This window comes from Chiloscyllium plagiosum, chromosome 20 (genome assembly GCF_004010195.1).
Source record: "Chiloscyllium plagiosum isolate BGI_BamShark_2017 chromosome 20, ASM401019v2, whole genome shotgun sequence".
In the NCBI taxonomy this organism is placed as follows: Eukaryota; Metazoa; Chordata; class Chondrichthyes; order Orectolobiformes; family Hemiscylliidae; genus Chiloscyllium; species Chiloscyllium plagiosum.
In genome coordinates, this window is record NC_057729.1 from 48,995,555 (window position 1) to 49,017,649 (window position 22,095).

Consider the following 22,095-nt stretch of genomic DNA (forward strand, 5'->3'; position numbering starts at 1 on the left):
GGCTGGCTGACAGAAGGCAGAGAGTGGATGTAGATGGAAAGTATTCTGCCTGGAGGACAGCGTTGAATGAGGTCCCGCAGGGCCCTGTTCTTGAGCCACTATACTCTTTGTTGTTTTTATAAATGACTTGGATGAGGAGGTTGAGGGGTGGGTTCGTAAATTGGCAGATGATACAAAGGTTGGAGGTGTCATCAATAGTATAGAGGCCTATTGCAGGCTTCAGCGCGACATCGACAGGATACAGAGCTGGATTGAGAAATGGTAGATGGAGTTCAACCTGGATAAATGCGAAGTGATGCATTTTGGAAGGTCGAACTCAAATGCTGATTATAGGATTAAAGACAGGATTCTTGGCAGTGTAGAGGAACAGAGGGATCTGGGTGTGCAAGTCCATAGATCCCTCAAAGTTGCCACCCAAGTGGATGGGGTTGTTAAGAAAGTATATGGTGTTTTGGCTTTCATTAACAGGGGGATCGAGTTTAAGAGCCGTGAGGTTTTGCTGCAGCTCTACAAGTCTCTGGTGAGACCACACTTGGAATATTGTATCCAGTTCTGGTCGCCCTACTATAGGAAAGATACAGAGGCTTTGGAGAGGGTGCAAAGAAGATTTGCCAGGATGCTGCCTGGACTGGAGGGCTTGCCTTATTGAATGCATGGAATGTGTTGCCAGCTGTGGTGGTGGAAGCAGAGTCATTGGGGACATTTAAGTGACTGCTGGACATGCACATGGATAGCAGTGAGTTGAGGGGCGCGTAGGTTAAGTTACTATATTTTACATTAGGATTAAATCTCGGCACAACATCGTGGGCCAAAGGGTCTGTTCTGTGCTGTATTTTTCTATGTTCTATGTTTGTTGCTGATGTGATGGATAACTGTAATAATGTGATAACTGACAGCCTAACACTGGAGTAGAACAAAACACTGAGGATGGACTATAACACTTCATATTTGACCGAGTCTTGCAGAGCGATGCACTATAGTGGTAGTGTGTCTGAGAATCTGTCACCAGCTCCAAGGAAGCTGTTGACCTCTGACAGAAGAGTTAACAATATTTTCTGTATTCTTTTTCAGGAAGAGTGAAGTACAGGAACTCAAAACTGCAGACTCACCTCATCCAACTGAACAGAGCCAACTGGAAAAGCCTAGCAAGAATTTGGCAAAGGGTATACTCATTTCCATCCCATATGCAGCAACTATCGGAGGGATAAGCACTTTAACAGGAACACCACCAAACCTTATCCTTGATGGTCAACTGAAAAGGTAAATAATGAATTTCTCATGCTCGCGTTTAAAAGAAAGATTCTTCAGAAAGGAATTAGTCACAAAAACAGGTGCATGGCTGGGACCAAGAATATTGTGCGTTTGATTCATTGCTTTGTGTCGAGTGGAGGTGAGTGGAAGAAATGTAATTCCCAAATCCCAAGCTAATACTCTGAGGTAATGGGTTCAAATCCCACTGTGCAGATGGAGATGTTTGAATTCAATAAAATGAAAAACTGGGGTTAAAAGCTAATGGTGAACTTGTAACCATTGTTGTTTTAAAAAAAACCTGTCTGGTTTGCTAATATGCTTTAGGGAAGGAAATCTGCTGCCGTCATATGGTCAGAGCAACATATGACTCCAGACCCACAGCAATGTGGTTTGACCCTTAACTGCCCTTTGGGCAATAAATGCTGGACTAGTCGGTGATCCTGTGAAGTAGTTGTTAAAGCAAGACTGCTGAAAAGTACATGTATGAAGAGGCCAGGATTGAGTCTGACTGCAACATCCTTCTATAATTAGTGCAACATGCCCTGTTACAATCACATAGTTAGATCATGTGAGAGTGTTATCAGGAAGCATTTTTAGCACAAAATGGATAAAGTATGGAATTCTTATCCTCCCCACCCCCATCCCCGATAAGCCTGTAGTTGCTGAATCAGTTTGAGCCTTCAAGATATTCAGGGATAAGAGTCATAGGTGAAGAAATTGAGTTGCAGTCAGATCAGCCCAAATCTAATTGAATGGTGAAGTAAGCTTGAGAGACTGAATAACCTATTCCCATTTATATTAGGACCAGGTGAGAAGGGGTTGAAATGGCTCCCCCTTTTTTTCTCACTCATTGTTTGTTTGCAACAGGATTTTGAACTTGACAAGCATGTATTTACCAATTCTGACTGTGTACTTAACTTTTTACATGCTGTGATAATGAATGAACCGGATGGGTTTTCTTGAGTTGAACAAGGAAGGGCTTATGTTAATGGTGAGGTAATCAAACTCAGCAAACAGGGTGCTGCCTTATATGGAGAGAGACAGAGGGAGTAGCAATTTTCTCTCACAACGGCTGGTGGTTTTCTGCTGAGACATGTCCTGGATAAACGCACACAAAACTAGTTTGGATACACGACTTCTCTCTAACTGCCATTAGAATCTCAAAACGCCATTAGATGTTGTAAAAGAAAGCATTGATTTCCTGATGAATGCAAAGTCATCTTAAGAAAGTCAAGGTCTAAGATAGTTATTTGGTAGTATAGATCTTGAGAAAGACTGAAAAGAAGACACTTTTTATCTCACAGGACATGCGCAAAAATAGATGAAAACCAACATTTATATTGCACAAGAGAAAATTACTGCTTGCTGCACAAGTGAGCTTTGATTGGTCGATGCATGTGATTGACAGTTAACAGTCTTTGTTTAAACGTATTGAGAGGTCGCCTGGCCACTTCTCAGGTCCAAGAATGTATGAAGACTTTCCTTGAATTTGCATGCTACACCATGAGAAATAATGTGATCAGGGTAAAGTTAAAAATCACACAACACCAGGTTATAGTCTAACAGGTTTATTTGGAAGCACTAACTTTTGGACAATCACCTGATGAAGGAGCAGCACTCCAAAAGCTAGTGCTTCCAAATAAACCTGTTGGACTGTAACCTGGTGTTGTGTGATTTTTAACTTTGCCCAGCCAAGTCCAACACCAGCTCCTCCACATTGTGATCAGGATAGTCATTGTCACACAGGGTAGCTTTGTTGGGCTCGATTTCTGCATTGAGTTTGCACAGTGAATGCCGGGCCCTATTTACAGAGGAACCTCAATTATCCAGCATTCAATTAACCAAATTTCAGATTATCGAACAGGATCACAAGGTCCTGATGCTTGGCTAACTATGTTATCCGGCATTCGATTATCTGGCATTTGATTAACCGAATGAAATACTCCCTGCCTGAGTCCTTTGGGCAATCGAGGTTGCTGAGAAATCCAATCTTGTAAAACATGGAACTGGAGTGTGTATACTGACCAGTGAAGATAGGTTGTCGTAGACAGTAGAGGCGAATCCCTTTTCTGATCTCTCAATCAAGTCATCAAGGAAAGTAAGCTCATTTGACTTCCTTGAATTTCAATTCTTGCAAATTGTCCTGATGAGTGCAAGATGTAAATCTTCCAAGTCATAGAGTCATAGAGATGTACAGCACGGAAACAGACCCTTCGATCCAACTGGCCCATGCCAACCAGATATCCTAAATTAATTTAGTCCTATTTGCCAACACTTGACTCATATCCCTCTAAACCCTTCCTATTCCTTTACCCATCCAGATGTCTTTTAAATGTTGTAATTGTACCAGCCTCCACCACTTCCTCTGGCAGCTCATTCTATACACACACCACCCTCTGTGTGAAAACTTTGTCCCTTAAATCCCTTTTATGCCTTTCCCCTCTCACCCTAAACCTATGCCCTCTAGTTCTGGACTCCCCCACCTCCGGGAAAAGTCTTTGTCTATTTACCCTATCCATGCCCCTCATGATTTTATAAACCTCTATAAATGTCACCCCTCAGCGTCGTCACTCCAGGGAAAGCAGCCCCAGCCTGTTCAGCCTCTCCCTATAGCTCAGACCCTCCAACCCTGGCAACATCCTCGTAAGTCTTTTCTGAACCCTTTCAAGTTTCACAACACCCATCCGATAGGAAGGAGACCAGAATTGTACACAATATTCCAAAAGTGGCTTAATTAATGTTCTGGACAGCAGCAACATGACTTCCCAACTCCTGTACTCAATGCCCTGACCAATAAAGAAAAGCATACCAAAGGCCTTCTTCAATGTATTGCCACCTGTGACTCTACTTTCAAGGAGCTATGAACCTGCACTCCAAGGTCTCTTTGTTGAGCAACACTCCCTAGGACCTGCTCTGGTTTAATTTCCCAAAATGCAGCACCTCGCATTTATCTGAATTAAACTCCATCTGTCATTTCTCAGCCCATTGGCCCATCTGATCAAGATCCCATTGTACTCTGAGGTAACCTTCTTTGCTGTCCACTATACCTCCAATTTTGGTGTCATGTGCACACTTACTAACTATACCTCCTAATTTCACATCCAAATCATTTATATAAATGACGAAAAGTAGTGGACCCCGCACTGATCCTTGTGGCACACCACTAGTCACAGGCCTCCAGTCTGAAAAGCAACCTTCCACCACCACCCTCTGTCTTCTACCTTTGAGTTAGTTTTGTATCTAAATGGCTAGTTCTCCCTTTTTATATGAGCCTTTAGAGTCATAGAGATGTACAGCATGGAAACAGACGCTTCGGTTCAACTCGTCCATGCTGACCAGATATCCCAACCCAATCTAGGCCCACCTGCCAGCACCCGGCCCATATCCCTCCAAACCCTTCCTATTCATATACCCAGCCAAATGCCTCTTAAATGTTGCAATTGTACCAGCCTCCAACACTTCCTCTGTCAGCTCATTCTATACATGTACCACCCTCTGCGTGAAAAAGTTGCCCTTAGGTCTCTTTCATATCTTTCCCCTCTCACCCTAAACCTATGCGTCTAGTTCTGGACTTCCCGACCCCAGGGAAAAGACTTTGTCTATTTATCCTATCCATGCCCCTCATAATTTTGTAAACCTCTATAAGGTCACCCCTCAGCCTCCGGCGCTCCAGGGAAAACAGCCCCAGTCTGTTCAGCCTCTCCCGATAGCTCAAATCCTCCAACCCTGGCAACATCCTTGTAAATCTTTTCTGAAGCCTTTCAAGTTTCACAACATCATTTTACAGGTTCTGTGCCTTTTTACAGCAATACTCAAACTCAAGGACTTTTCTCCAAGCAATAACATTAGATTGGTTCATTCTTCCAAAGTCTAATATCTGAATATGCATTTGATAATGCAGGATAATAGCTCTTTATACATTTCCATGGTTATTTGTCACTGGTGAGGTCTTTGTAGATCCTGGTGAAGTGGGATTACAATAATGCAAATTGGTAGCTTACTTGCAGTCAATGTCCCTGTTTCATTAAAAACTGTCTTTTTATAAGTTTCAGATATGAAACGTGGGTGAGCACCATGATGCGAAAGTGGCTCATTGGTTAGCACTGCTGCCTCACAGCAACAGGGACCTGGGTTTGATTCCACCCTCATGCGACTGTCTGTTTGAGGTTTGCACATGTGCACCCCCCATGTCTGCGTGGGTTTCCCCAAGGTGCTCTGGTTTCCTCCCATTATCCAAAGATGTGCAGGTTAAGTGGATTGGCCTGCTAATTTGCCTATAGTGCTGAAGGAAGTGTCGACTACGTGGATTAGCCACAAGCAATGCAGGGTTACAGGGATCGGGTAGCAGGGTGGTTTTGGGTGGGATGTTGTTTGAAGAGTCAGTGTGGACTCGATGGGCCAAATGGCCTGCTTCCATGTCAATTTAATATTTGACGTAAGTCTGACTTTGCTAGTTGTCAGTTATTAAAAAGCAGTAAGCATCTGCTTTCAGGAGATGTGAGAATAGATTGCCAGTGTGGAACAGGAACTGATTTTTACAATGCCTTGACACTTACTGTAAAACAAGTTAAGTAATATCCAGCCTCCTTATTCAGCAAATGGAAAAAATACAGCAGATGCTGGAAACCCAAACTAAAAGTAGAAAATGCTAAAGGGGGTGCCGGGGTGATGTTAGGCATCTGCACAGAGAAAAAGAGATTTAATGTTTCGGGTCAAGATTCCTGCAATGTGGAAAGAGGCCATTTGGCCCTTCAGGTTCACACTGACTCTCCAAAGAACATCTCACTCAGCGTCCCCTAGCCTCCTAATCCCACATTTCCCTTAGCCTATGCATCTAAACTGCACATTTTTGGAATGTGAGAGGAAACTGGAACACCCAACAGAAGCCCACACAGACACGGGGAGATCATGCAAACTGCACACACCCTGTTGCCAAAGGGTTTAGTATTTTTCTGCATTTCATTTTGTTTATGTTTGCAACTCTAGTATGACAATCCGAAAGGTATGAGATCAGGTTGTCTCTGCACAAATGAGCTGAGAGTGGTTGGAAGAAGAGAGGTAGCAGCCCCAGGAGAATGCGAGAAATTGCATTTCAGAATGCACACCCTCATTTCCACTTGTGAGGGGTAAAAGCCAGTGGACAGGATGATAAAACAGTCACTAATAAATCCAACAAGGAATTCAGATCAAGTTTCTTTAAACAGAGAGTGATTTGAATATGAAACTTGCTTCCACAAGACATGGTTGAGAAAATCTCATGGATGCTTTGGAAAGAAGTCTGGCTAAATGTACAAATGAGAAGAAATAAGAAGGATAGCTATTTTGAATCAACCTGTTCAAATGTGTTCCACTTCAGGAACAAAAAACATAAATTGCTGGAAAACCTCAGCAGCTCTGGCAGCATTTATAGAAAAAAAGCAGAGTTAACGTTTTGGGTCCAATAACCCTTCTTCAGAACTGATGGTAGCCAGGAAAAGGTTGGTATCTATACAGAAGATACTTGCCACCACAACACACCATCATGTTCCCTTACCAACATCTTGGGCTTGCTACAGTGCTCCAGGGAAACTCAGCGCAAGCTGGAAGTACAGCACTTCATTTTCCATTTGGGTACTCTACAGCCTTCTGGACTCAATATCAAGGTCAACTATTTCAGGGCTTGAGGCACCTTCTCCCGTGTCCTTACCCCAATCCCCACACACCGGGCCTTGTCATCACATGGGCTACTACCACAGACAACCCATTGTCAGCCACTAATGGTTCCCTTTAGCTGCTATTCATTCCCCCAGACTGATCTTTACCCAGTCCTTTATTCAACTGGTTTTCTCTCTCTTTGGACTCTATCTCTATCTGTCATTTACTCCTCCACCCTCCTCCCCCAACCCCATCTTCTGCATTAATGCCAACCTCTTCCCAGCTATCATCAGTTTCTGAAGAAGGATCACTGAACCTGAAACATTAACTCTGCATTCTCTCCACAGATGCTGCCAGACCTGTTGAGTTTTGCCAGCAACTCCAGTTTTTTTATAACACACCTCTGAAGTAGGTGGGGCTCAAACCAGGCCTTCAGGACCAAAGGTCGGGATACTACTACGGCACCAAGAGACCCTTAATACTAGAACGCAGATATTATCCTGTTTAGAAAAGGTCTTGCATACCTCTGCAGTAGGAGAAAGTGGAGATGCTGGAGATCAGAACTGAAAATGTGTTGCTGGAAAAGCGCAGCAGGTCAGGCAGCATCCAAGGAGCAGGAGAATCGACGTTTCGGGCATGAGCCTGAAGAAGGGCTCATGCCCGAAACGTCGATTCTCCTGCTCCTTGGATGCTGCCTGACCTGCTGCGCTTTTCCAGCAACACATTTTCAGCTCATACCTTTGCAGTAGGTCAGATTTGAACCTGTGCAGGAAAACACCCAGTGGATTTTCCCTGATCCATGCTTTAACCGGTCGACCATGTCTACAGGATAAAATTAAGAAGGACAGGCTGTGAGGATTGGGTGATAATTTTGTGAGAGTAGTTTAGCAGCATCTGCTTCTATGCTGCAAATGCTTTGTCATCCATGTAATTAATTCTGACTAACAATATCGATCTACTTGTTGGTGCATTTATAATTTGAGTTTGTTTGTCTCGTCAGCATTTTTCCTAATTCGGACGAGTTGAATTTTGGTTCCTGGTTCGTGTTTGCCCTACCCCTCTCTTTGATCTTCCTCATACTGGCGTGGCTCTGGATCACATTCCTGTATGGAGGCCTCAAGCTAAGGTACAAGGTGGGATCGTGGATATAAAACATAAGATACTGCAATGTTTTATACCTGCTGCGTATAACAAAATCTTAAATATGGCAGTCACAGGAAATTTCTCACCTCCCTTTATAAAGCAAAGTTACCATTGTTACAGACAACGACAGGGCTGCTCTCTCATGAGAGAGAGGTGACTGTTGGCGAGTTTAACCTGAGGGTCACTACACCTCAGACAGGAGGAGAGTTTGAGAAGGTAGAACCTTCATGATTAACTCAGCTGGTGAGGGATTTATACTCATGCTGTTATTGCCACTCTGCATTGCAAACCATCCATTGATCCATGTTCAAATAAAGGAAATGTTCCCCTCTCCCAAAAGACTAAATTCTACCATCTAGAAAATTCTCTTATTAAATACACTCTCTTTCAGACATTATCAGTAATCACTTAGACGTGTCTGTATATTCATTTGTATTCAAGGCAATATAATATGACAATCAATCATGTTAGACTAATCTATTTCACGTTATCAACAATACAAGTCCAAGATAGAGCTCATGACAAAAGCAACAAAACAAAGCTGTGTTTATATGGCACCTTTTAACTGAAATTCTCCATGACAGCTATCTTTACAGCCTCAGTTAAGTTGACAGTAAACCTGTTTTTGAGTCTCCGTGGATTTCAGAGATGAAAGTTAGTTTGGCATTTCGATTATAGTTTATAGTTGCATCCAAAGTTTTTTTTTGAAGGGATGATGATGCTAGTTTTGAATGGAGAAATATCTGGGAAGACAGAAACATTTAACTAGCACAGGATGAGAAACTGGGTGTTTAGCACACCTTAGGAATGGAGGAAAACTGGACAACAATAAGCGAATTGAGAGCATTGTGTGAACGAAGAGAAATTGAAAAAGATTGCAGGTTCAAGGCTCAGAGATAGGGGAAACTGAAGGCAAATTCTGGTGAGTGGGAAAAAGGGGGAATAATAGTAGAAGCAGTGAAACAAATGGTCTGAGACATCATGTGCTCCACATGGTCCTCTCATTACCAGAGGTGGAAGGGATAGGGGAGAGGAGTTTAAGAAGATGGTTGGTTATGGAGGAAATCAGGGTGTTGCCTTTAATCTTCAGGATGATCCTGCAGCAGTGGACAGTTTTGATAGAAGAGGATGAGATTTTATAGAGATTGCTGTGCTCAGTCAGAGCACGGATGGTTCAATGGTTAGCACTGCTACCTCACAGTTCCAGGGACCTGGGTTCAATTCCAGCCTCAGGTGACTGTCTGTGTGGAGTTTGCACATTCTCTGTGTGAGTTCCCTCCCACAGTCCAAAGATATGCATAATAGGTGAATTGGCCATGTTAAATTGCTATAGTGTACAGGCTAGATGGATTAGCCATGGAAAATGCAGTGTTATATGGATGGGTCTGGGTGGGTTGCTCCACCTGGAGGGTCAGTGTGGGCTGAATAGCTTCCATACTGTACAGACTCTGAGTGCAGAAAAGTTAAATTAGCTGAACACCATTGAAGCTTGTGTAAAGTGTACTGATTAAGCTTTATATTGCTAAACAAGTAATTCGGGGGGAGTCATTGACATAATGATAATGTCACTTAACCAGCAATACAGAGGCCCAGGCTAATACTTTCAGGGAATGGACGTGAATTGTTATGAAGTTGTAGGTGTGTATTGTACCTTTAAGAGAGTGTGAAAGCTGGCAAGGATTTAACAAGCACGGATTGTGCTGAATAATTTAAAAATGTAACATTTGGCTGTGAAACAAATAGCTAGAGCTGGATTGCTATATTACACAACAAAGTCGAATTTGGTCAATCAGTTTAAATTATGCCCCAAGATACCAAAATCCAATCGAATTTGAATTTTAATGTTTTGACGATATCAAACGGGTGAGACGATCTGATGTTTTGGGGGGAAAAAATCAGGCATTTTGAACAGTTAATCAGAGTGGCAAAGAGCACCAACAAATACAGATAGCCTGTAGAATCACTCTCTGAAAGCTACCTATCCATGTGAAATCCGTGAAGCAGAAGACCAAAGAAAAGACCCAGGAAAATCTACAGAGGAAACTACAAACGGAAGACTGAAAGCTGACTGGTTTTGAAATTTGAGTTTTTAGTTCAACTTAATTGGGTGGTTTTTAAATCAGATCGGTATATTGTTGTAGAGTGGGAGGTAGATAGATCAATCACACAAAGGAGGATTATAGTGTAGCTAGTTGGTGTTTAATGTTCTTTTTTTTGGAGTTAAAGAATAAATTGTTAAAATTTTCTTTAAATAGTGGGATTTGATAGTTCCTTGTCACTCATACCTTTACGGATTATGAGACAAGGTGAGCTTTTCTGTGTGCCTGGGTTAAATTAGCAGAAAGGTTTACCCTGTGTCGTAACAGGGTGGCACGGTGGCACAGTGGTTAGCACTAGTGCTTCACAGTGCCAGAGACCCGGGTTCAACTCCCGCCTCAGGCGACTGACTGTGTGGAGTTTGCACATTCTCCCCCTGTCTGCGTGGGTTTCCTCCGGGTGCTCCGGTTTCCTCCCACAGTCCAAAAATGTGCAGGTTAGGTGAATTGACCATGCTAAATTGCTTGTAGTGTAAGGTGAAGGGGTAAATGTAGGGGAATGGGGCTGGGTGGGTTGTGGCAGGTCGGTGTGGACTTGTTGGGCTGAAGGGCCTGTTTCCACACTGTAAGTAATCTAAACAGAATCCATTGAAGCAGGTAGAATATAAGATCAATGAATTAAATGTGGAATTGAAAGCTGATCTCAGTAATGGTAGCCATGAAACTACCATAAAAACCCAACTGGTTCACTAATGTTCATCCTTACCTGGTTTGGCCTACAGACTCACAACAATGTGATTGACCCTTAACTGCCCTCTGGGCAAATAGTGTTGGGCAATAAGTCATGGGTTAGCCATCAATGCATTCATTCTATGGAAAAATAAAGTAAAATTAATCAAAATACTTGTTTTGAGTGAAGGCAGCAGTTGCTGAAGAGCACTGACTGAACATTAGGGATAAAAAAGGAACTTGCTAGAACTTTCAGAGGCCGTCTGAAAGCACATTGAGGTACAGCCAATTAGGTGCTTTTAAGGTGCAGTCATTATCAATTTGTATACGGGAAGCTCCCAGGAACAGAAATAATTGAGTAGTCAAAATAGTCCAGGACAGTAGCGATAACGTCCTTGATTTTTCTATCAGGTATCACCATGAGGTCTTCCTTTTCTCACCTGAGAGGGAAGCAGAGCCTTAATTCGACAGCACTAATGACAGTGTAGTACCTCCCCATAACGAGTCTGGAATTTTGAGCATATCTTAAAGTGGACACGAACCCACAACCTGCTGAGAGACAAGCATGGTCCCAACCAAGCCTCTCATGGGCACAGTGGTGGTGCCCATACCTCAGAGCCAGGAGTCCAATCTGCTCCAGAGCTGTGTGATAACATCTCCAGTACAGGTTGATTAGGGAAAAAAAAACTACCAACCAAGCCATGGATTAAGGATTCCTTTTCTTCATATTTTTTTGTCTACTTTTTAATGGTGGAATTATTAATGCCCTATCAGCACTTTCTTCAGACTGAGATTAGAATCATAGATGGTTAGTAGGTTGGGGTTACTTGATTTTGTTTTGTTTTGTTTGTAATCTCATTTTTAATTTTTCATCCTTTAGGTCACTGATAAAGAGGAAAAGTACGGAATCAGAAATCAAGGCAAAAGCTGTAATCCATTCAGAATTTGCACAGCTCGGTCCACTGACGTGTGTATATACTGCAGTGAATGTGCTTCAGCATTAGCTGCAGTTCTGTGTGGTAATAAAGGCATTAAAGTCAGCTCACGAGTATTAAATTTGGCTGCCCCTATTTAGGTCTGGAACTGTGTAGATATTTGCTAATCGACCTGTTCAGAGATGTCACCATACACCTCTGGAGAGGGTAGACATCAAACCCAGATCTTCTGGCTCTGAGGTAGGGACCCTACCACTGCACCAAAAGAACCTTTCATCAATCAGTTGGCCTGTATTATGGTGGTGGACAGCGTAACTTGGGACTTAATCAGTGTACTTTGAGCCACAAATTCCAAATTCCAAAAATTAGAGTAACAAAATTTGTCTGTTTGTTTCATACTTCTCGTGACCATTTGCATACTCCAAAGCAGAGTTAACGTTTCAGGTCCAGTGACCCTTCTGCAGAATGTTAACTCTGGTTTTTCTCCACAGATGCTGCCAGGCCTGCTGAGATTTTCTAGCAATTTCTGTTTTTGTTGCAGCACGCCTTGTTCATTTTCCAACATCAGGCAACCTGGTCATCTGGCTGCGTGGGATTGCTAAACTAGTGCCAAATTAGGAGCATTTCGCTTCTACTTCCTTGGAAGTGGATGAGCATACAAATTAGGAGTAGGATCAGGCTACTCTGCCCCTCAAAACCACCCCACTATTCCACAAGATCATGGCGGATCTGATTATGATCACCACACCGGTCACGCTTAAGACTTCAGTCTTTTTAAAAGATTGGGAGAAAGTAAGGACTGCAGATGCTGCATAGTCAGAGTCAAAAAGTGAGGTGCTGGAGTAGCACAGCAGGTCTGGCAACTTCTGAGGAGCAGTCTTTGAAAGACTGGGATAATGAACTGATATACATAGACTGTTCACATTTTCCTGATCCTTAAACCCTCTGAAAATAAATTGGAAGTAGATTAATTGGCAAAATCTGTTTCCGTGCTGCACAATTCTATGACTATATGACTTGCATGACAAGTGCTAAAACACACATACCAAGATCCTTCTGAATGGTTTGCAGTCGCTTGGTTAATCCCAGCCAGGGAACTGAAAAGGTGTTACAATGAGCTACTGTGTCCTGGATTTGGAGAGGGGTACCTTGGTTCCTTGATTCTGATTATGCCTTTTGTAAACAGTAAGATTAAAGAATGGGAGATGCATGGATAAAGCTACTCACAAAGTTCCATTGTGCTTTACGGTCAGTTAAGTACAATTAAGGCTTTAGCCATCGTTGTAAAGCAGGAAACACTGAAAGCTCAACAAACGAAGATAACCAGAAAATCCTCTAGATGTTGTGGCTCTACCTTCATGTCAAGTCAAAGTCTGATTGTGCTCAGATAGATATTTCACAGACTAATAGAAAGGTTACAGTGCAGAAAGTGGCCATTCAGCCCAACTGTGGGTGCTGGCTGAAGAAACTAGTCACCCATTCTAATCCCACTTTCCAGCAAGTCTGTAGCCTCACAGGTGGCAATCCAGGTTCCTTCTAAATGAGGCGAGGTCTTTGTCCTCACACACCAACTGGGCAGTGAGATCCCACATCCCATCAACCATCCTCTGGGTGTAAGAAATTTCCTCATGCCCCCATCTAATCATTCTAACATTCACCTGAAAGCTAAGTCTCTAATTGATCTCTTTGTTTGGAGAAACAGGTCTGCCCTATCCATTCCGTCCAAGGCACACACGTCAGATGAGTTCACTCTGTCTAATCCTTCATCTGTAGGTGAGCCTCAAGTGACTTACAGAGGGGACCTCTAGTGCTGAAGCAAGCAGAAATTTTCCTCACCCTGCCTCCACTTTTCCCACAAATATCACTCCTGCTGCTGATGCCATCAAGGAGCAGTTGTCTGGGCACTTCTCATTTTCAAAAAGTGGTCAACGGCGTGGTTAGCCAGGCGGTGACTGCTGACAGGCTGTTCAACAACAGGCAAACCAAGATTTAGTCTGCTCTCCCCAATAGCCATATCCCATTGAACTTCTTACAAGCAGTGCAGAGACAGACCCTTCGGTCCAACCTCTCTGTGCTGACAGTGGCTCAGTGGTTAGCACTGCCAACTCACAGTGCTAGGGACCTAGCTTCATTTCCAGCCTGTGTCTGTGTGGAGTTTGCACATTCTTCCCGTGTCTGCATTGGTCTCCTTCCACAGTCCAAAGAAAGATGTGCAGGCTGGATGGATTGGCCATGCTAAATTGTTCTGTAGTAACCAGGGATGTGCAGGCTAGGTAGAATAGCTATGGGGAATGCTGGATTGCAGGGATAGGGGAGGTGGGATGCCCTTTGAAGTATTGGTGTGGACTTGATGGGCTGAATGGCCTTTCTCCACACAAGGGATCTTATGATTCTAAGACCAAATATTCCAATCTGATCTAAAGTTTCCTATTCACATATCCATCCCTCTCGATGGCTTTTAAATGTTGTAATTGTACTAGCCTCCACCATCTCGTCAGGCAACTCCATCCATACATGCTCCACCCTCTACATGAAAACGTTGCCCCTTAGGTCCCTTTTAAACCTTGCCCCTCTCACCTTAAACCTATGCCCTCTTGTTTGGACTCCCACACCCTAGGAAAAAGACCTTGTCTATTTATCCTATCCATGCCCCTCATGATTTTATAAACCTCTATAAAGTCAACCCTCATTGGTTGACTCACGAGCAGGAGACCAGGTCAAATCACTCCACTCTCGTGAGAGGCAGCACACTCAAGTGGGTAACATGGTGGCTCAGTGGTTAGCACTGCTGCTTCATCGTGCTAGAGCCTCAGGTTCAATTCCAGCCCTGAGTGACTGCCTGTGTGGAACTTGCACATTCTCCCTGGGTCTGTCTGGGTTTCCTCTGGGTGCTCCAGTTTCCTCCCATAGTCCACAGATGTGCTGGTTTGATGGATGGGCCATGCTAAATTGCCCTGTAATGTGCAGGTTAGGTTAGTTAGCCATGGTAAATGCACAGTTACAGGAATAGGTTCTGGCTGGGAAGCATTTCGTAGGGTCAGTGCAGACTCAATGGGCCAAATGGCCTTTTTCTGCATTGTAGGGATTCTCTGATGTTGCAGGCCCGAAACAAACAAAAAGCAAAATTGCTGGAGAGAGTTGACAAGTCTGGCAGCATCTGGGCAGAGAAAGCAGAGTTAATATTATGGGTCCTCAGAACTGTTTGGAACCAGGATCCCTGGATTCGAAATGTTAACTCTGATCTCTCTTCTTGGATTCTGTCAGACCTGCTGAGGTTCTCCAGCGATGTCTGTTACCTGGAATTGTTGCTGGATCCTCTTGTTAAACCATTTGTTGTCTTTTTGTGTTTTCTGCTGGGCCGTGGTACCTTCCTTGCTGATACACCACTTACTGCTTCCAATTATCTTCACAGCTTCGCTGAGGGAGCTGTGAGTGGTTTCTTCATCGTATTTGTGATTCTCCTCTTAACAAGAAATCCCAAATTCATCCCAGGATGGGCGAAAATCTTTAAACCCAAGTAAGCAATGTGCTCCCTTAGTTAAAGGAGCTACATAAATATAAGTTGTTGTTGTTGTTCTGAAAGGCAAATGTACCACCCCCTGTTCCCAGAGCCTTTTTATCTGAATATTCTTGATGTTCCACTAAAGTGCTCTTCTTAAGTGATTTTCCAGCAACCATTCAGACCTCTCCCATTATCCCTCCAGCCTCTACTTAGATGATATTGTTTGATGAGAAATGTTTTGACCTGTATATTGTAAAGCATCTCATGGTCCATGACAACGTAACCACAGGAAACCAAGTTAAAACAATGAATTGTGATTTGTTGGGGAGCATCAGTTAACCAACAACAGCTGGCATTCAGTTGGTAAAGGTGGTCTGTGACTGACTCACCTCAGCTCCTTGATGAAGCAGCAGAGGTTCGAAGGTTACAGAGCCGCAGATCTTATATACATGGTATTTCACAAGGCCTTTCGAGTGGCACAGTATGCAGCACCAAGGAAGCATGTTTGATTTCAGCCTCAGGTGACTTTGTGTGGAATTTGTACATTCTCCCCGTGTCTGTGTGTGTTTCCACCGGGTGCTCTGGTTTCCTCCCACAGTTCAAATATATGCAGGTTAAGGTGGATTGGCCATGCTAAATTTCCCCATAGTGCCCAGGGATGTACAGCTTAAGGCAGATTAGCCATGGGAAATGTGGGGTTACAGGGATAGGGCGGGATACTCTTCAGATGGTTAGTGCAGAGTCAATGGGTGATTAAAAAGGCATTTGGCATGCTTGACTCAATGGACCAAATGACCTCTTCCTGCACTGTACGAATTCTGGGATCAGGAGCATGTCATTCAAGGAATAATGGGGTAAGATAGGTCATGAGATAAGATAATGAGATAATAATAATGATTGGTTAGATAGGTCATTGTGACTAATATGTACAGGGGTAACCCCGCCAAATTAAGTGTTACTCAAGCACTTAAAGGAGCAACAACAGACCTTCCCAGCGATCTAGGCCCAAGGGTTGGATGTGGGCCTGCTCAAATTGTTCAGTTAATCAGAGGCCAGGGATGAGACAGTGGCTGCTCATGATACAACACTGAACCAAGGACTAGAACTGTCACTGGATCCCAAACCTCTGGTGAGCGACGACAGTGGGGCTGTGGGGAGTGGATTACAAGATGGAGGAGATCACAGGGGAAGGGTGTTGGCATGGCACACCCACTCCTCCATCCTTTGATTGAGGGTTCCTCCCCAGGAGCCTACCATTGGCGGTGAGATGACATCTTTTGGTGGGCATTAGCTGCTCACTGAAGGGTCTGAATTGGTGGGAGGCGAGTAGGCCACCCATGGGTGTCCCTACCTAATGTGGATGGAGGTGGGAAGGCTGAGGGTCCCCACTTACTAACTGCCCTGGACAATGATGACTGCAGGACAGTCTTTCCAGTCGACAGCACATGGAGTGCTATGTACAGTTAATGATCGTTTTACTTATGCATGGAAATTAATGTGTTTGAAGCAGGTCGGAAAAACTTAACCAGAGACTAAAACCTGCAATGAGCGGATTGCCTTATAAGGAAGTAGCAGAGAGGCCCTAGGTCTGTATTCTCTGGAGTTTAGAAAAATCAGAGGTGACTTTATTGAAACCAATAAGATCTTGCGGGATTTTGACCATGTGCGTGATGAAAGGATGTTTCATCTTGTGAGAATATCCAGAATTAGAAGTCGTTGCTTCAAAATAAGGGGCTGCCCATTTAAGACAAAGATTTGTACAATTAGTAGTAGGGCCTTGGGTGGTGTTGTAGAACAGAGGGTTCTAAGGGTTCAGGGTAAATAATTCTTTGAAGTTTGCATAACATATAGTCAGGGTGATAAAAAAGGCATTTGGCATGCTTGTCTCATTGCTCAGTCCTTTGAATATAGAAGTTGGAAAATCATGTTGAGGTTGTACAGGACATTGGTGAGGCCTATTCTGTCCAGTTCTGATCGCCCACTTATAGAAAGGATATTACTAGGCTGAAGAGGGACCAGAGGAGATTTACCAGGATGTTCCTGGGTATGGAATGTCTGAGTTACAAAGAAAGGCTGGATAGGCTGGGATGTTATTCACTGGAGTGTAGGAGGTTGAGGGATGACCTTTTTAGAAATTTACAAAGTAATGAGGGCAATATATAGGTTGAATGGTAGTTGTCTTTTCGCCTTGCATTGGGGCAATTCAAGACAAGAGAAACATTTTTAAGGTGAGAGGAGAGATATGAGGGGCAAATTTTTTACACAGAGGGTGGTTTTCATGTGGAAACAAACTTTCTGAGGAAGTAGTGGATGTAGGTCTGAAATAGGAAAGGTTGGGAGGTATATGGGGCTGGAGCAGGCAGGTGGGACTAGTTTAATTTGGGATTATATTCGGCATGGACTGGTTGTACCAACGGATCTGTTTCCGTGCTGTACGACTCTATGACTCTATGAGGAAATGTTATTTCTCTGAGGGTTGAGAGTCAAAAGGCAGTGGATGCAGAACATTTAAATATTTTTAAGGTAGAAGTAAATAGATTCTTCATTACCAAGGGAATGAAAAATTACTGGGGAATATAAAGTTGATCGTGCAGGAATGTAAAGTTGAGGTTATGTGGAATCAGAGTCTAATGATGACCACAAGTCCATTGTCCATTGTCAATTTTTGGAGAAAAACACCCATCTGGTTCAAAAATGTCCTTTAGGGAAAGAAACTGCCGTCCTTACCTAGTCTGAGCCTACACGTGTCTCTGGGTCCACAGCAACGTGGTTGCTCGTAACTACCCTCTGAAATGACCTGGCAAGTCACTTAGTTCAAGGGTAATGTGGGGTGCCCAATGAACGCTAGTCCAGCCAGCAATGCATACATCCCATGAGTGAATTTTTTTTAAGTCGTGGAAAAACCTTGTAAATTACTTTTGGAAAAATCAAAGGCACGGAAAATTTTAAAACAGGTTTTTTTTATTTTTGTGGTGTGTTCTTTCTCTTAGATATGTCACAGATGCTGTGGTTGCAATGGGCATCGTTATTCTGATGTTCATCTTTCCCTCACGGAAACCCTCATTTAAATGGAAGACAAATCCCGAAGGTTTGTTTGTCTAGTTCTTGATGATGTGTGGCTTGTATTGATTGTACCTTCCTCATGGAGAGATTCTTCTGACTTCTACTAAACAAATCTGTACATGATTGTTTAATGAATAATGTCATGTGCACATACAGGGAATTCCCTCTGACTGAACAGCTCACATATTGAAAGAACATGTAAATTGACAGAAGAAAAAAGATACAATTTTTGTCTCACTTTTCTATCAGTTTCTATTTTTTTAAGTATTGACAGATTTTGGCAGTAGATAATAAAATTATAAACCATCCAGAAGGAGATCAAGTGACACGTTGAGTAACGTCAGTGCCTCTGAACCAGAAGCTCTACATTCAGGGCCTACTCCAGGACAGTGTTCATAACAGAGTCAAACAGATTGATTATCAAACAGTTAACCCACCACCAACAAATGCAAATGGCAGGTAGAGAGTAAGAGAGATTCCTGATCAGGCAGGAGATTTCCTCACTGCCTTAAAGATCCAACTTAAAGCCCATTTCCCTCTATGTTAATTGTGTTTAATTGTACAGGTGGTGGGCATTAGCTGGGCATTAATTTGAGTCAACGTTTTATAGGCACAGACTAGAATGAGGTTAAAAACAGAACCTGTTGAAATTCATTATGTTTTGAGCACAATGACTCTTCTTCTCAGTTCTGAAGAAGCATCATATTGGACTCAATAATTTAATTTGTTTTTATTTCAGATCTCCAGCATCCATGATATTTTGCTTTCATTAAAGCTGTGGTTGTTGAGTTAGGAGGTGTATATTTGTAATGTGCAACTCTGTAAGTAAGCAAAAAGCATGTGGAATGGTCCTTCACCTTGCAAGCTAATGATGCTATATCCATACAAGTTGCTAGCCCTGTTGTTAAACTTTTATCGATCATCAATTATCTGTGAGAATATGATGTGAGTCATCTTCTTGAACAGCTACTGTCCCTATGATAAAACTACTTCCTCTGTGCTGTTTGACAAGGAATTCCAGGATGCTGACTCAGCAGCAATTATACATACACACAAATCACAATGTCATAAAACTTGGAGGCAAACATTCAGGAGTTGATGTTCTCATGTGCCTGCTTCGCTTACCCCTTTAGGATCATGATTTTAATTGCCGTCTTTCAGATGAGATGTTAAACCAAGAGCTTACCTACTTCTTAGAATCCCTAAGTGTGGGAACTGGCCCTTCTACCCAACAAGTCCACACTGACCCTCCGCAGACTATCCTACCCAAACCCATTACTCTACATTTACCCCTGACTAATGCACCCAACCTACACATCCCTGAACACTATGGGCAATTCAGCATAGCTATTTCACCTAACCTGCACATCTTTGGATTGTGGGAGGAAACCAGAGCACCCTAGAGGGAACCCACACAGACATGGGGAGAATGTGCAAGCTCCACACAGACAGTCTCTTCCGAAGAGGAACATCATCCCAGCATATCCCTGCACTCCCCATGCTAATGCACCTAACCTACACATCCCTGAACACTATGGCCAATCCACCTAACCTGGATTGTGGGAGGAAGCTGGAACACCCGGTGGGGAGAACATGCAAACTCCACACAGACAGTCACCCGAGGTTGGAATCGAACCCAGGTCCCTGGCGCTGTGAGGCAGCAATGCTAACCACTGTGTCACTGTGCCTCTCCTAAGTAGGTAAGTACAATCCCATGCCCAGTATTTTGAAGAACAGCAGGTAACCTGGCTAATATTTATCCTTCAATCCATTTCACATTGCTGTCTGTGGGAACATGTTGTGTGTAAATAGGCTCCTATGTTTCCTACATTCTAACAGTGGCTTTACTTTGTTGCCTGTAAAGGACATTGCCTGTTTCTGAAAAGTACGATATATCAGTGATAGTATAATTTTTCTCTTTTAGTGAAAAGGTGATAAATAACTGTTAATCCACACCTGAAAGAATTAGCTCTCTATTTTGGAAATTTTCATCCTCTCCTTCTGATTACCAGAGGCAGTTACTCCAAGCGAGCCATTGCTGACTTGGAAGAAGGTCCAGCACAACATAGCCTGGAATGTCATAATACTGCTAGGTGGAGGATTCGCCATTGCGAAAGCGTGTGAGGTAACTGTTGTTAGGTCATTGAAATTTAACACAAGGTTGCTTCCGTTACTCGTTGCAAGCCTTACACTCAGGTCCTCGTAAATATGTTCAGCCCGTTCCCCCCCCCCCCCCCCCCCCCCCCCCCCCCCAATCATTTTCTGAAGATGTTTGACCACCCTTTATATATTGTGATTGACTTGACTGCAATGACAAGAATTTAGGAACAGGAGTAGACCATTCTGCCCATTGAGCTTCCCTGCTATTCAGTATGATCCATGCCTTTTCCCTATCCCATTCCCATAATACTGCATACCATCGGTAATCAGAAATTTTTTAATCGCTACATTGAACTTGATCAAACATTGAGTGGTCACAGCCTTCTGTGGTAGAGAATTCCAAAGGTTCACAACCCTCTCATTGAAAAGATTTCTCCTCAGCTTGGACCTACATGGAATATCCCCTTATTTTTAAATTGTGCTCCCTAGTTCTAGACTCACCAACTCGGGAAACACTTTACTGGCATCTACCCTGTTTATCAGTTTAAGTATTTTGCAAGTTTCAATGAGATCACCCCTCATTCTTCAAAACTCGAGAGAATGCAGGCTTGCTCAATCCCTCAAGATATTACAATCCTGCCATCTGTCTGGTTAACCTTCATTGCTTTAGTTTTGTCCCAATAATATTTCCCCTAAGGTATGGAAACCAAAACTCCACAGAGTATTCCAGGTGTGGTCTAACCTATATAATTGCGGCAAGACCCACTGCTCCTGGATTTAAATCTTCTTGCAATAAAGGCTAACATTTCACTAACTCGTTGCATCTGTATGTTAGCTTTTAATGACTAACAAGGACAGCTAGTCTCTTTGTACATCCACACTTTCCAGCCTCTTACCATTTAAGAAATACTGTGCATTTCTTTCATCAAAGTAGACCGTGTCAATCAATACTAATCATCTTTTCTGTGGATAATGTGCTGAATTACATTACACCCTTGTTATCAAAATCATCGACTGACCAGGAAGTAACTGTTCATGGTTCAAACTCTTCATTATAATTCTGAATATTATTATCAGGTTTCTCCCACACAACCTCTCAGACATAGAGGACACAGTCCCAGTATGTCAAGACTTCTGTTCTATCTACACCTTAGAGTCATAGAGATGTACAGCACGGAAACAGACCCTTTGGTCCAACCCGTCCATGCCGACCAGATATCCCAACCCAATCTAGTCCGACCTGCCAGCACCCGGCCCATATCCCTCCAAACCCTTCCTATTCATATACCCATCCAAATGCCTCTTAAATGCTGCAATTGTACCAGCCTCTACCATATCCTCTGGCAGCTCATTCCATACACATACCACCCTCTGTGTGAAAAAGTTGCCCTTTGGTCTCTTTTATATCTTTCCCCTCTCACCCTAAACCTATGCCCTCTAGTTCTGGATTCCCCGACCCCAGGGAAAAGACTTTGTCTATTTATCCTATCCATGCCCCTCATAATTTTGTAAACCTCTATAAGGTCACTCCTCAGCCTCTGATGCTCCAGGGAAAACAGCCCCAGCCTGTTCAGCCTCTCCCTGTAGTTCAAATCCTCCAACCCTGGCAACATCCTTTGTAAATATTTTCTGAACCCTTTCAAGTTTCACAACATCTTTCCGATAGGAAGGAGACCAGAATTGCACATAATATTCCAACAGT

At 43.1% G+C, this 22,095-nt stretch overlaps 1 protein-coding gene across 1 annotated transcript in view; it reads left to right on the top strand.

The window, feature by feature from the left end:
- The window catches only part of LOC122559967 (solute carrier family 13 member 3-like), a 59,557-nt gene extending 51,521 nt beyond the window's left edge, over positions 1-8,036 (top strand). The window contains exons 6-7 of the mRNA XM_043710075.1: positions 1,072-1,260; positions 7,886-8,036. Coding sequence (XP_043566010.1) covers positions 1,072-1,260; positions 7,886-8,036 — 340 coding nt within the window. The remainder of the gene's footprint in view (positions 1-1,071; positions 1,261-7,885) is intronic.
- The last annotated feature ends 14,059 nt before the right edge of the window (positions 8,037-22,095 follow it).